The sequence below is a fragment of the Mandrillus leucophaeus genome, unplaced genomic scaffold, assembly GCF_000951045.1.
Source record: "Mandrillus leucophaeus isolate KB7577 unplaced genomic scaffold, Mleu.le_1.0 Scaffold1362, whole genome shotgun sequence".
Classification (NCBI taxonomy): domain Eukaryota; kingdom Metazoa; phylum Chordata; class Mammalia; order Primates; family Cercopithecidae; genus Mandrillus; species Mandrillus leucophaeus.
This window is the reverse complement of record NW_012101324.1, coordinates 384,540-399,445: the sequence shown is the minus strand read 5'-3', so window position 1 is coordinate 399,445 and position 14,906 is coordinate 384,540. Positions and strand designations below refer to the sequence as shown.

At 36.8% G+C, this 14,906-nt stretch overlaps 1 protein-coding gene across 5 annotated transcripts in view; it reads right to left on the bottom strand.

Annotated features, from left to right (window-relative positions):
* Positions 1–14,906, bottom strand: part of CDC27 (cell division cycle 27) — a 66,274-nt gene that overhangs the window by 10,983 nt on the left and 40,385 nt on the right. For 3 of the 5 annotated variants that reach the window (XM_011973271.1, XM_011973273.1, XM_011973275.1), the window contains 7 exons: positions 14,331–14,430; positions 12,817–13,024; positions 12,441–12,613; positions 9,735–9,887; positions 8,136–8,344; positions 3,665–3,782; positions 331–459 (listed from right to left, as the gene is read on the bottom strand). In XM_011973271.1, the coding sequence (XP_011828661.1) occupies positions 331–459; positions 3,665–3,782; positions 8,136–8,344; positions 9,735–9,887; positions 12,441–12,613; positions 12,817–13,024; positions 14,331–14,430 (1,090 nt within the window). The remainder of the gene's footprint in view (positions 1–330; positions 460–3,664; positions 3,783–8,135; positions 8,345–9,734; positions 9,888–12,440; positions 12,614–12,816; positions 13,025–14,330; positions 14,431–14,906) is intronic. The other 2 variants (XM_011973272.1, XM_011973274.1) reach the window with 1 other exon arrangement.

Genomic DNA, 14,906 nt, shown 5'->3' with positions numbered 1-14,906 from the left:
GCCTGGCCCATACATTCATTTTCATCTGTTCCCTTACTTTGGTCCTAAGAGGATGGTTCAGGTCTTACCTTTAAGATAACCACCTGATGAAAAAAACTGCCTTTCTATATAAGGCATCTTTACAAGGGATAACCACATATTCCTAAATTTCCACACACCTATCCTTCCTATGAGTATTTCATGAAGAAATAAAAATCACAAAAAATGAAATCAACAGCTCTGAAAAAATGTCTCAGATCAAAACTAAACAACTTTCAGTTTATTGAAAACAATGGATAACGTTGTTTTTAAGCAACACAACCCTGAAGACCCTTAAGATATTTATCTTACCTTATATTTTTCATTTGCAAATAAAACTGAGGCTCTGTGAAATTTGCATAGAGGGTTCTTGGGATCAATGACAATGGCTTTGTTTAGGGTATCCAAAGCCTTCTCTGATTTTTTCAGTGCATGTTGAACCTGTAAGAAATAAAGATCATGTTAATATTCCCTCTTGATATTTATGAAGAAAGGTGAGAATCAACGTGACTCAAAACCAACATAATCAAATTATTAGAGATAAGGCTGTAGGGTCTAACTGGATTATCCACTGCATTAAGTGGATTTAGTAATTGATTACCAAATGATTAATATATTATCTCTAAAATCACTTCTAATTCTAGTTCAACTGCTTCACTAAAGATGAGAATACTGAAGTCTAGATATCTTAAATAACTTGCTCTGAGATAAAAATCTAGGTCCTCTGGTACATATTTATGATGATAATCAATAGTCTATCTTTAGAGCAGATATTTGGTTACCTTTAAGTCTAAAAGGCAAGCAAAACCTTGGTGTTCTATTCAAAAAAAAGATCTGTACTATTTAGCCAGATAATATTCACATTTCATCAGGTTTATGCAGTCTTTCAAATATTAGACTTCTCAAAACTGTGTTAAAAAAAACTCCTGTTTACAAACCTTGTTTCACTCAGAACAATGATATTTTCATATTTTAGGTATTTATTTGAAAAATGATTTTAATGCTTTACATAATTGAAAATCACTGATCTCTACTACTGGGAAGCAAATAATTTATTTTAAATAACTTAAAATTTAAAAGATTTTAAAAAGTACCAAACCTCACTATTCATTCATATGTATATACTAATATTCTGCTACGTTCCTCCTCGGACAAATTATATGTTACAAATAAAGTGGGGTGGGCTGGGCCCGGTGGCTCACGCCTGTAATCCCAGCACTTTGGTGGATCGCCTGAGGTCAGGAGTTTGAGACCAGCCTGGACAACATGATGAAACCCCATCTCTACTGAAAATACAAAAAATTAGCTGGGCGTGGTGTCGGGTGCCTGTAATCCCAGCTACTCGGGAGGCTGAGGCAGGAGAATCACTTGAACCTGGGAGGTGCAGGTTGCAGTAAGCTGAGATTGTGCCACTATACTCTAGCCTGGGCAACAAGAGCAAAACTCCATCTCAAAAAAAAAACAAAAACAAAAAAAACAACTGGGGTGAATGAATGTATGAATATGGCTGCAGAACTTTAACAAATATCATGGTCATAAGAATGTGAGAGTAGGTAGTGCCAACTTCTGCTTGCTGAACTCATCTATGCAATGATCTAATGGTGGCCAAATATTCTGCCCACAGGATTGAGACCCTAAATACTAGTTCCCTAAAGAGAAAAGCTTACTCTCTTACCTGACAATTTCTTCAAATAAACCACTCAAAAACTTAAAACCTGTTCTACAATAAGTTTCGAAGAATTCCTATTTTTAAAAAAGTGTTCAACTTCACCAAAAGGTGTCAAGAGATATTTAATTTTGAATTGAATAAATAAGGTGATGACAACACGAGATAATTTTAAGTAGACACATTATCTCTACATTTTTTGCATAGTAGCTAACTATAAAAGAAGTTATTGTCAACTTTTTTTTCTTGCCCTGTCTTATGGTGCTGAACTATGTCCATTTTTAAGAAAATTATCATCATGGTCAATTTCATTATAGTCAAAAGAGAATTAGAATTCTACTCCCCACAAGGTAGTGACATTTCAAATTAACATAATTTCCTGACATTGTATGACCATTCCCACAAAAGCTAAACTTGCTAGGGGGAAAAAAGAGAGAAGCTGAGGGGAGGGAGAGGGGGAAAGGGATGAGACGATGAGAACAAGAACTTAAGGTACCATACTTATACAGAAGCTAATAAATGAGATTTTAAAAAGCAAACAAACATAACGTACACATCTTTTCTCCTATTAAAGTACAATTTACTTATTTTCTTTTCTTTTAAGAGATGGAGTCTCATTCTGTTGCCCAGGCTGGAGTGCAATGTCACCTTCTTAGCTCATAGCAGCCTTGAACTCCTAGGCTCAAGTGATCCTTGTGCTTCAGCCTCCCAAGTAGCCAGGACCACAGGTGTGCGCCACCATGCCAGGCTCATTTTAAAATTTTTTTGTAGAGATTGGGTCTCGCTATGTTGTCCAGGCTGGTCTTCAACTCTTGGTCACAAGCAGTCCTCCTGCCTTGGCATCTCAAAGTGTTGGGATTACAAGTATGAGCCACTGTACCCAGCCAAAGTACAATTTGTTACCAGATATATTTAAAATATATGAATATAAAAATGATTGTGCATATTGCCTTATAAGAATTTTAATTAGTAACAACATGCCTATGTTACTCAGAGGCTTAAAAAACACAGGGAACCATTTGCCTTAAAATATTACCTGCTTAAGGCCTGTAATCCCAGCACGTTGGGAGGCCGAGGCAGGTGGATCATGAGGTCAGGAGATCCAGACCATCCTGGCTAACATGGTGAAACCCCGTCTCTACTAAAAATACAAAAAATTAGCCAAGCATGGTGGTGGGCACCTGTAGTCCCAGCTACTTGGGACGCTGAGGCAGGAGAATGGCGTGAACCTGGGAGGCAGAGCTTGCAGTGAGCCGAGACTGGGCCACTGCACTCCAGCCTGGGTGACAGATCTCAAAAAAAACCAAAAAACAAAAAACAAACAACAACAAAAAACAACAAAAAAACTACTTAGGAGCTAAGTATTAGCCCATGCTTTCAAAAATAGGAAGTATCTCTCTTTTTTGCGGGACAGATTCTCGCTTTGTTTCCAGGTTGTAGTGCAGTGGCACGATCTCAGCTCATGGCAACCTCCTCCTTCTGGGTTCAAGCAATTCTCCTGCCTCAGCTTCCTGAGTAGCTGGGACTACAGGCGTGTGCCACCACATCTAGCTAATTTTCGTATTTTTAGTAAAGATGGGGTTTCACCATGTTTGCCAGGCTGGTCCCCAACTCCTGACCTCAGGTGATCCACCTGCCTCGGCCTCCTAAAGTGCTGGGATTACAGGCATGAGCCACTGCATTCGGCCAGGAGACATCTTACTTGAGTCACAGAACAACCCTATAAGGTAAGCAAGTAGTACATGACATTCATAAAATAGAAGCTCAGAGCAATGAAGTGACTTGTGCAAGGTATAAGGGCAATTCTATGATTTTTTTTTTTATGCTAAGCCAAATGGGTAGTATTTTTGGTTGTAATAGACTCCAGAATACTGTTTCAACACAAAAGAGGACCAATTTTTATCATAGCAATTAAATCAATAACAAACATATTTCAAAAGGGAGATTAATAAGAGTATTAATGTTTAGAAAGCTACTTACTACTCCAATGTGGCAAAGTAAAACTGAACTTTGAGGGTTGATATCAAGTGCTTTTTGGAAATGCATTTCTGCAAGGCTGAATTTTTCTTGCTTGTAATAAATCATTCCTAAACCATACCTGAAAGTATAAAACAAAGTATAATTTTTAAAAATTTAAAGTTTAGGTTGCTAATTTAGTTCAATTAGTAAAAGAACAAGTATAGAATCTGGCATTTTAATAAACCAGTGGAACAATACTGGTGGTCTTAGAGGGGAGGCAAAAAATATCAGTTATGATAAAAATCACTAAAGCATTTTATTTACTTATTTTTAATTAAAAAAAATTTTTTTTGAATTGGGGTCTCACTCTGTCACCCAGGCTGGAGTGAAGTGGGCCAATCATAGCTCACTGCATCCTTGAACTTCAGGGTTCAAGGAATCCTCCAGCCTCAGCCTCCAGAGTAGCTGAGACTACAGGCATGAACCACAATGCCTAGCCATTAAAGCAGTTTATTATTATTATATTTTAAAGACAGCGTCTCACTCTGTTGCCCAGGCTGGAGTGCAGTGGCTCAATAACAGCTCACTGCAGCCTCGACCTCCCAGGCTTAAGTGATCAATCCTCCCACCTCAGCATCCTGAGTAGCTGGAACTATAGGTGCACGCCATCAGGCACAGCTAATTTTTTAATTTTTTGTAGAGATGGGGTTTTGCCATGTTGCCCAGGCACGCATATATATATATATATATATATATATATATATACACACACACACACACACACACACACACCCCCAAACACACACACACACATATAATATTGTTATATACATATATTTTGAGACAGAGTTTCGCTCTTGTTGCCCAGGCTGGAGCATAATGGCGCAATCTCGGCTCACCACAACCTCCACTCACAGGTTCAAGCGATTCTCCTGCCTCAGCCTCCCAAGTGGCTGGGATTACAGGCATGCACCACCACGCCTGGCTAATTTTGTATTTTTAGCAGAGACGGGGTTTCTCCATGTTGGTCAGGCTGGTCTTGAACTCCTGACCTTAGGTGATGTGCCGGCCTTGGCCTCTCAAAGTTCTGGGATTACAAGCGTGAGCCACGGCGACAAGCTGTTTTTTTTTTAAATTTTTATTTTTTTCAGATGGAGTTTCACTCTTGTTGCCCAGGCTGGAGTACAATGACGCGGATCTCGGTTCAATACAACCTCCGCCTCCCAGGTTCAAGCATTTCTCCTGCCTCAGCTTTCCGAATAGCTGGGATTACAGGCATGCGCCACCACACCCAGCTAATTTTGTATTTTTAGTAAAGACAGGGTTTCTCCATGTTTGTCAGGCTGGTTTCGAACTCCTGACCTCAGGTGATCCGCCCACCTCGGCCTCGGCCTCCCAAAGTGTTGGGATTACAGGTGTGAGCCACCATGCCTGGCCTATATTTTTTCTTTTTTGAGACAGTCTTGCTTTGTCACCCAGGTTGGAGGGCAGTGGTGCAATCTCAGTTCACTGCAACCTCTGCCTCCTGGGTTCAAGTGATTTTCGTGCCTCAGCCTCCCAAGTAGCTGGGATTACAGGCATGTGTCACCATGCCCAGCTAATTTTCTTGTATTTTTAGTAGACACCAGGTTTCACCATGTTGGCCAGACTGGTCTTAAACTCCTGGCCTTAAGTGATCTACTTGTCCCAGCCTACCAAAGTGCTGGGATTACAGGGGTGAGTTACCGCCCCCAGCCTTCTTATATTAACATATTTTTAATTTTTTGTGGAGACAAGGTCTCACTATGTTGACCAGGCTGGTTTCAAAGTCAGCCTCAAACAGCCCTCTCACCTTGACCTCCCAAACGCTAGGATTACAGGCATGAACCACCATGCCCAGACCATTAAAACAGTTTAAAGAGTCACTTTTACAAGCAAAAACAATCAAATCAAATCAAATCAAACTATGATAATAAGGAAAAAAGAAACCACACCCCTAAACCCATACAGTTTTTTTTTGTTTTTAATTCAGCATCTTGCTCTGTTGCCCAGGCTGGAGTACAATGGCGTGATCATAGCTCACTGTAGGTAACCTGGAACTCTTAGGCTCATGCAATCCTCCCATCTCAGCCTCCTGAGTAGTTAGGACTACAGGCATACACCACCATGTCTGACTGTTTTTTTCTTTTTTTTTTTTTTGAGATGGAGTCTTACTCTGTCACCATACTGGAGTGCAGTGGCACAATCTCGGCTCACTGCAACCTCAACCTCCCAGGTTCAAGCAGTTCTCTTGCCTCAGCCTCCTGAGCAGCTGGGACTACAGGCATGTACCATCACACCCAGCTAATTTTTGTATTTTTAGTAGAGGCGGGGTTTCACCATGTTGGCCAGGATGGTCTTGATCTCTTGAACTCATGATTCACCCGACTCAGCCTCCTAAAGTGCTGGGATTAAAAGCATGAGCCACCACGCCCAGCCTTAATTTTTTTGTTGTTGTTGTTGTTATTAGGGAAGGCGTCTTGCTATGATGACCAGGCTGGTCTCGAACTCCTGGTCTCAAGTAATCTTCCCACTTCAGCTTCCCAAAGTGCTGGGCTTACAGGTATGAGCCACCATATCTGCCATATTCTAGATTTAACAGCTAATTTTTACTGAGTAGTTATTACATGTGTGACAAGACCATTACTAAATTATCTCATTTAATCCCTGGAGGAATCATAGGTACCATTATCATCCTTATTTCGAATAAGGAAACTGAAACTTAGAGAAGTTAAATAACTTCCTTAAAGTTATACAGCTAATAAAGATTCTAACCAGGTTCTTCCTTAATGATTCTAAAGGCTGAACTCCTAACAATGCTATTTCCACATTCTGTTTTATATTATTATAATTACAGCATACATAGTGTCATGTTTGGCTTCCTTCTCCTCCACTTACTGTTATCAAAAGCATGCTCCTATACTTATAGACCTCGAAATTACAATTTTTAAAGGCTATGTAATAGTGTATTAGGTTAGTACGCAGGTATTTCTCCTGAATTTTCAAAATGTCAAATGAACATAGCGTGGATGGTTTATGTTACAGAGACTTCTCACGGCCATAACTAGATGATGATGATGATGATGATGAAGGGGAATAAGCACCAAATGAATAAGAAAAAAGCACAACATTATCTGCTTTATTTGAGTGGCTTTATATATCATTATAATTGTGTTATAGATGAAGAAAAGGTATTAAACACTATGCTAATGATAGTGAAAGTGAAAACAAAAGAAAGGCTATTTTGTAGTTAGAATAAAGTTACTCAGTATTTAGAGTTACCTAAATATGTCAGCATTTAAACTCCTCCCAGTAAAAGCTTGCGAATCTGAATAATCCTCCTTTAAACACAATTTTTGATATGATTAAGTTTTTTAAGAATGTGACTACTGCAAAACAGCTGAACAGACCATACACATTTAAAAAAACAACACAAGGATCAACCAGACATGGGAAAAAATAAAAAACAACACAAGTCTTATTAAGAACTGAGTTCTTAAAATATTACAGAGAATGTATCTATTGGAAGAGAAGGCAGTATTGGCAAGTTGATTGTTACATTGGTCAGCAAAAGCTAGCACTATTTTTTTGGTCATCTTTCAGGCAATGTAACTACTACTGTAAAATGAGATATAACCCATTAAACAACATATTCACAAATCAAAAAATGTTTTAGTAATATAATGCTTCAGATTTAGAAGCAAATCGAATGATAAAACTCAACTGCTATAATTAACTCCAAAGATAACCATATATGACAAAAAAAGACCAAAAATTATGACTTCAGAATTATACTTTCTCTTGATATTTAAACTATTCAGTCAGTCCAGAAAAATACAATAAATGCCAACAGTAAGTATGGTGTTGAGGCAGAAATAGGACCAAACTTTTTCATATCTTATTCAGCTGATAATAATATGACCTAGGTAGTAATTTCCTATGTGTCTACTTATACACAAGCACAAAAAAGTAAAAGAGACACTGCTAAATAAAAGGGTACACTAAGTTCTTAATAGTAACTCAATAAACTGGAACACTGTCAGAAAGCAGCAACTAGTGAATGTTTTCAATATTTTTTTCTATTATCCAATAAGTGAATTATGCTATTCCTTTCCAATTTCCCAAGCACTTTTTGTCCCAATCACCATTTTGGTGTTATAAGAGTAACAAATAAGTAACAAAATTAAACAAACAAACAAACAAAAAACAACTACAGTATCTGCAAAAGTTTGGTAGAAGGCTGAAACTGTTGAGTATAAGGATCCGGTATTCTATTATCATTAGTTAATTTAAGAGTTTGATAAAGACATACATTTCACAAGAAAACATTTTAGTGAGAAGTTATTGACCAGTATGCACCATCCCTAAGTATTAGTAACCAAATTCACGACAATAAAGCGCCATCTAACAAGAAAAATTAGTGAGTGCCAGCACCATCAGTAAGACTTTGTCTTTGCACTTCATTAGCACTTACCATGCATTATAATGTCTAGGATTGACTCTGATAGCATTTCGAAAACAAGCTAATGCTTTGTCCAATTCTTCAGTTAAGACAAACTCATGCCCTAACAGAGTATAGGCATAAGCATAATTTGGATCAACTTGGATAGCTCTCTGGAAGAATTTAATTGCAATATCATGTTCCCGTTGCAGACTGAAACAGTTCCCTGCAGCACACCAGGCCTTAAACAAATGGGAACAAAAACCAAACAGAATTAAAATTTTATTTTTTTCTAAAACCAAATCTATGACTAAAATCATGCCTCAACTTAGAACAGAAAGACAAAAATAGAGCTTCAGTAGATAGTCAATTCTAATTATTCACAGATTCCATATTTGTGAATTTGTCTGATTGCCAAAATTTATTTATAAAACCAAAATCAATACTCGTAGTGCTTTCATGGTCATCAAAAGGTATGTTCTCATTTGAGGTTGAACAATGTGACTCTACCTTCTTGTTTTAGCTCTCATGCAGAGATGACCAGGGGACAGAAACTCTGTGGGGTAGTTTAGTGTAGTGCAAGAAGCTTTGGCTCTGGGGACAGCTGGACAGAATTTGAATCCCAATGCTGGCACTTTTAAGTACGGTGGCTTCAGGCAAGTCACCTCTGAACCTCATTCTCTCTCTCTCTCTCTCTTTTTTTTTTTTTTTTGGAGATATGGTCTTGTTCTGTTGCCCAGGCTGAAGGGCAGTGGTGTGATCGTGGCTCAATGCAACCTCCGCCACCTAGGCTCAACTGATCCTCCTGTCTCAGCCTCCCGAGCAGCTGGGACCACAGGCGCCAGCCACCACACCTGGCTAATTTTTGTATTTTTTCTGGAGAAGGGTTTTGCCATGTTGCCCAGGCTGGTCTTGGAACTCCTGAGCTCAAAGAGTCCGCCTGCCTCAGCCTCCCGAAGTGCTGGGATTATAGGTGTCAGCCACCACGCCCAGCAGCATTCTCTCTTTTGTAAAGAAAATAGGATCTACCAGGATGAGTTGTTTTTAGGGTTCAAGATTATAATCCACAATCTATCTCTGTTTCAAACCCTCCATCACTCCTAGGAACATTGGTTCAGTAGCACTAACTCGGCGTTCATGTTGACTACAGAATTACCGCAAATAATGAGAATTGACTGTATTTAATTCTAAGCTTAGATATGTTACAAAAGTATTATTAAATATTTTTGAAATGCAATGAAATACAATCTTACAAGATTAGAGCACGTAAATTAATTGCACCTATGTCTTACAATGACAATACTAATTTATTTTAATTTAAAATTATTAAGTTTTTCAATCTATGTAACTTCTGCTCGATGAACTCTAATCTTGGTGACAACAGCTAACTTAACGTAGTCAAATCTTGATAAATCCTGAATGAAACATCTGCTTTGTGATTTTTCTATTTGTGAATCTGCACCGCACATTCTAGGACTGTCTCTTCCTCTCTGAGTCCCTGACTAGATAGAGAGAAAAAAAAGAAATACTTGTGGGTGACACTAAATGGTGTTTGAATTGTTTGGTTCATCTCTATCTGTTGAGGGTGATCAAAAAGGTAACTATATAAGCAAAGTATTTTGGTTAACATACCTCTGGCGAATTTTTATCCATGTCTGTTAAGTCTTTTGACAGAACTGAAAGAGCAACATCTTTTTGAAGATGCCAAAGTGTTGTAGAGTAGATTTCCATGCCTTCAACTCTGTAATTCTCAATCCTTCTAACCTCTGAGAATATTCTTTCAGCCTGAAATAAAAAAAAAACTAGTAAGAGAAAATAAGTTGATACAATTTATATATATACACAGGGAAAGCCCTTGTCATTATCTTCACAGGATCTAAATGCTTCCTTGTATTGTGGTTTTTATGTGAATGAGTATTAACACAAGGACAAATTGAGCAATCTACTATGGCAGGTCAAATACTGATGTAACCATATTGACAGTCAACCTAGTATTTATACACAAGTCATGGTAAAAACATGAACTTTGAAAGGGAAATTTGAGTTTCTACCAAAAAGACAGAAGAGAAATCTATACAAAGCTACAATTCAAAAGAAAAGTCAACATTTCCTTCTCAAAAACCACATTTCCAAGTGATTTTTTTGAACTATTTTTTATTGAGAGGTTGTGCTAGAAAATTTAGAGGGAAAAAACAGGTTAAGCTGGCTATCAATCCTATGGTTATCAATCCTACTGAGGCCTGAATACACACACCAATATTGTGTCTGCTAGGAATTATAGGCCCTACCTATTAATTACCCTTTCCTTTGCAGCACTCTCTTGACTTCAGGGTCTCTCCTCAGCTGCCTGATCATTTTTTCTCCTCATCACATTCACAGCTCCCAGAACTGTGTTTCTCTCCCTCTAAAGTTTGAGGATTTAGGTTATATAAAATCAATTTCCTAGTTTATCAATTTACCAAGTTCAAAATTCTCAGCTGCCAGAAAAGGTCTAGGTACTAAAAAAAAAGAAAGGAAAATAAATTCTCACAGTTTAGTTTAGAATAAGGAATATCTGGACTGTTCTTAATGAAATGAATATGACAGAAAGTAAGAGCATTTTAAAACTGAGTGCTTAATGCCAAGAAGTGGCCATATGATATCTGAGAATAGCTCAATGATTTGTAACTTCCCTGCAATCTCTTAAAAGTTGTAAAGGTAAGTGTGCAGCCTTGACCTGCAGGGCTCAAGTGATCCTCCCGCTTCAGCCTCCCAAGTAGCTGGGACCACAGGTAAGTGCTACCACACCCAGCTAATTTTTTCATTTTTTGTAGAGACAGGGTCTCACTATATTGGCCAGGCTGGTCTCCAATTCCTGAGCTCAAGTGATCCCCCTTCCTTGGCCACCCAAAGTGCTGGTATTATAGGCCTGAGCCATCACCTCTGGCCAAGATTTTCATGTAGGCATGGTAACAAGATAAAAGACCTATCAGCCAAATATATGGTTTCAAAGTTTTCAGAATCTGTTGCTTCCTTTGAAAAATGATTATGGCATTGACAAAAAGAAAAATGGGAAAAAACTCATGAAATTAAGTTGAAACACAGGCTTTCTTTAGTTAAATATTTAGGTCACCACTGTAACTAGGGGAAACAATAAAATTCATTCATGTTAAAGTAGCTGTGAAACAATAAATTAGAAATAATTTTTTAAACACAGCTCTTGTCTGTCTGTGTATATGCTACATACCAATAAAGGACCACAGGGTTTTCTAGTAATGAATAAGACTTTCTGTCTTCAACTCTCTTTTCTGTACTATTCAAAATTAAGTTATATGAATAGGTATCCTCTGTATGTATTCTCTGTGGCAAAGAACACCTTTCCTCTAGATCTTTGCATGGATCATGAAGGGAAGAGTAACCTTCCCTCTGAGGGCATAAAAACAAAAACAAAGCAAAACAAAAACACCATATTTCATTGTCCCCCCGTTTCCTCACCATGCTTCATTTTTCTTCATGACTTATTGCTACTTGTTCTTATACATTTATTGGCTTACAATTTGTCTGTTGCTAGAATGTAAGCTCCACAGAGACAAGAAATTGTCTGACTAGCTGTAATACAGAGTCTAGAAGAGAGTCCAGGATATCATATGCACAGAAATATATACTGAATAAATGAACTGAAAGCAAATTAAGCAAAAAACGAATCACATGAACTTTAATCCATATTAGAAATATTTTATTAATATATAGGTTTCTAAAAGATTTCTTTTTTTAAGTTGGGGGTGGAGAAAATGCTTTGGGAAGAACTGAGGGGTAATTTAAATTGGGAATTAGAATTTTCTTTGACTTTAGGTTAATCATTCTCTCCTTTTCTGGTATAGACAGATAACTTAAGCAACAAATTTAATTAAAATCCAAAGAGTAAAAGCCTTGTAATAAGGACATTGTGTCCTCAAACACAATTTTCTTCATAGCATTCTTCAAGTTTATAAAACATATTTAATGTCAAAAATTCATCCCAGTAATTAACTCTGTATATTGTAGAAAAAATATAAATCCTATTACATGGTAAATATGTATTTTCAGATACAACTGAATAGGACACAGTCTACGTCTACGTAAGAATGTCTAGATGACAAACCTATTCCGAGAAGTTGCAAAGAATTTAAATTACTCCTTAACACAAGTAACACAAGAAAGAACTGTATCTATACATTATAAATACTGACAAAATAAATATATAGACATTATATAATAAACACTGATCTTTTAGATCTAGCCTTCTCAAGCATGGGAATTTATTTTAATGAAATTGAAATTATCTCTAGAAAGGCATATATAACCATTTTCTATACTTACTTGCATGTACTCTGAAAGTTCAAAATAGGCCCTTCCAATCTGGCACAGTACCCAACCAGTATTGTAGTGGTGAGAAGGTAGATGGCTCAAAATATTTATAGCTTCTTTGCAGTTGTATGAACACAAAGCTAAATAACCTTTCCCCATTTCACGAAGAAGGCTCATCAAACCTTCTAGGAGAAAATAATATAGTAAACAAAGGAAAAAATGCAATAAAACAGTTTGGTTCTCTAGAAAAGGTAATTACAAACTAATCTATTAAAAATTCTAACATCTATATAGAAAACAATGAAGGTACTGTAATGAACATAAAGAAATTTACTTAAAATAAGTACATAATAAAATATAAAGATAATATTAAGCATTTAAAACAGACCTGCTGCTGCTTTTTGTAGATTAAAAGCCTGAATCTGAGGTGTGATTGTGGATATTTTCCCTTCTGAAATGATGGAAGAGTCTAATTTTGTAATTTCCAGGCTATCATTTATGTTAGGTTGAGTTATTCCTCCTTTGTTAGTTTTACTTTTTGTTTTTCTGTTTGGGATTTTAGGTGGAAACTTCATTTTTAATTTTTTGCTATTCTCCTGTAAAAGGGGGGAAATTTCACACTTGTTATACTCATGTATTTTAGAATTCTCCTCAGCCCTTTCTCTAGTATTAGATATAAAATAAATGTACAATCTTGATTAATTCTATATTTTTTTCAGAAGAGTTTATAAAAACAAAGGTCTTCAAAGTCATTTAATTTTAAACACAGTAATTCTGAACATAAATTACATTAACTAATAGTGATTAAGGTATGTCAGCATTAAGTGTAGCCCTCTTGTGAAAGTATATCAAACTCTCATTTATTATTTAAAAGTAAGAAAATAAGTAGATGTAATTCTTGGCTCACTGCAACCCAACCTCTGCCTCCCGGGTTCAAGCGATTTTACTGCTTCAGCCTCCCGAGTAACTGGGATTATAGGCATAAGCCACCACACCTGGCCTTTGTTTTGTTTTTTGAGACAGGGTCTTATTCTGTTGCCCAGGCCGGAGTGTAATGATGTAATCAGAGCTCACCACAGCCTTGACTTCCCCAGACTCAAGCGATCCTCCCACCACAGCCTCCCAAGCAGCTGGGATCAAAGAGTACCACCAACCAAGCTCATTATTTTTTTTAAGAGATGGGGTCTTGCTATGTTGACCAGGCTGGTCTCGAAGTCCTAACCTCAATTGATCGGCCCACTTTGGTCTCCCACAGTGATAAGAATACAGGCATGAGCCACTGCATCTGCCAGGTCTCCAGTTTTTTTTAACTTTTATTTTCAAATAATTTTAGACTCACTCTTCCGCAAATAATAACATCTGACATAACCATGGTATATCATCATATCCAGGAAACTGAAATTAGTACAATACTATCAACTGAAGACCTTATATGGATTTCATCAGTTTTTACATAAAACCGTGTGTTTGTGTGCATAGTTCTATAAAATTTTATCATGTGAATGGATCTGTGTAATCAACCACCACAATCAGGATACAGCACAGTTGTACCACCACAACAAAATTCTTTTGTGCCCTGATTTAATAGTAACATCCTTCCTAGAGGCCTAACTCTTAATAACCACTGATCTGTTGTCCACTACTATAATTTTGCCATTTCAAGATTATTCCTGTCATTTTTAACTTGAGAAAAAAAATTTTTTAATTGAAAAAGAATATTATATAATATTTACCAAAGGACTAATTAACTTCACAAAAATTATACACGTCCCTCTAACTTAAAACATTCTTAAACTTGAAATAGTCTCTTTATTAACTTTTTAGGAATGGAGTCATCAATGAACAGAAATTTCAGCAGGGGAAGCATTAAGTAAATGTGACATACAGAAATCTTTAAATTACCTTGGTTGTGGAGCTGTCACTAGTAAAGAGTCGTGAACTTCTTCGAGGCAGTGCGTTTGGGGGAGATGCAATTGTGGGGCTCAATACCTGAGGTGTTGTACTAAAAAAAAATTATAAAGGAAGACATTAACATTTTACTTGATTTATGACCATTAACCGTTGTTTCAATTCAGGTATATTTTAAAAATACACATTAATTATGTAAGTACTCTAAAGTTGATGAATTTGATCAGTTCTTTTCGTGGTTTCTCTATGAAAACACAGTATTTAAAAATGAGGAACTCAGACTGGCTTTCCTGCTTCTCAGCTTGCAGACGGCCTCTTGTGGGACTTCAGCTTATGATCATAAGTCAGTACTCCTTAATAAACTTTCCTTCATATAAAAAACAAATAAAAATAAAATGACTCATTACTACAAAATAGTAAAGATTACAGCACAGATCTTCACTCTCTCTGAAATTGTTAATTTGAACTAAAAATAATCCTCATAAAATTCTGGATCAATAAATGATAAGCACATCTATAACTCAATTATTTTTACCCTTCATTTGCAACTACAACAAATTAGAGAAAAAA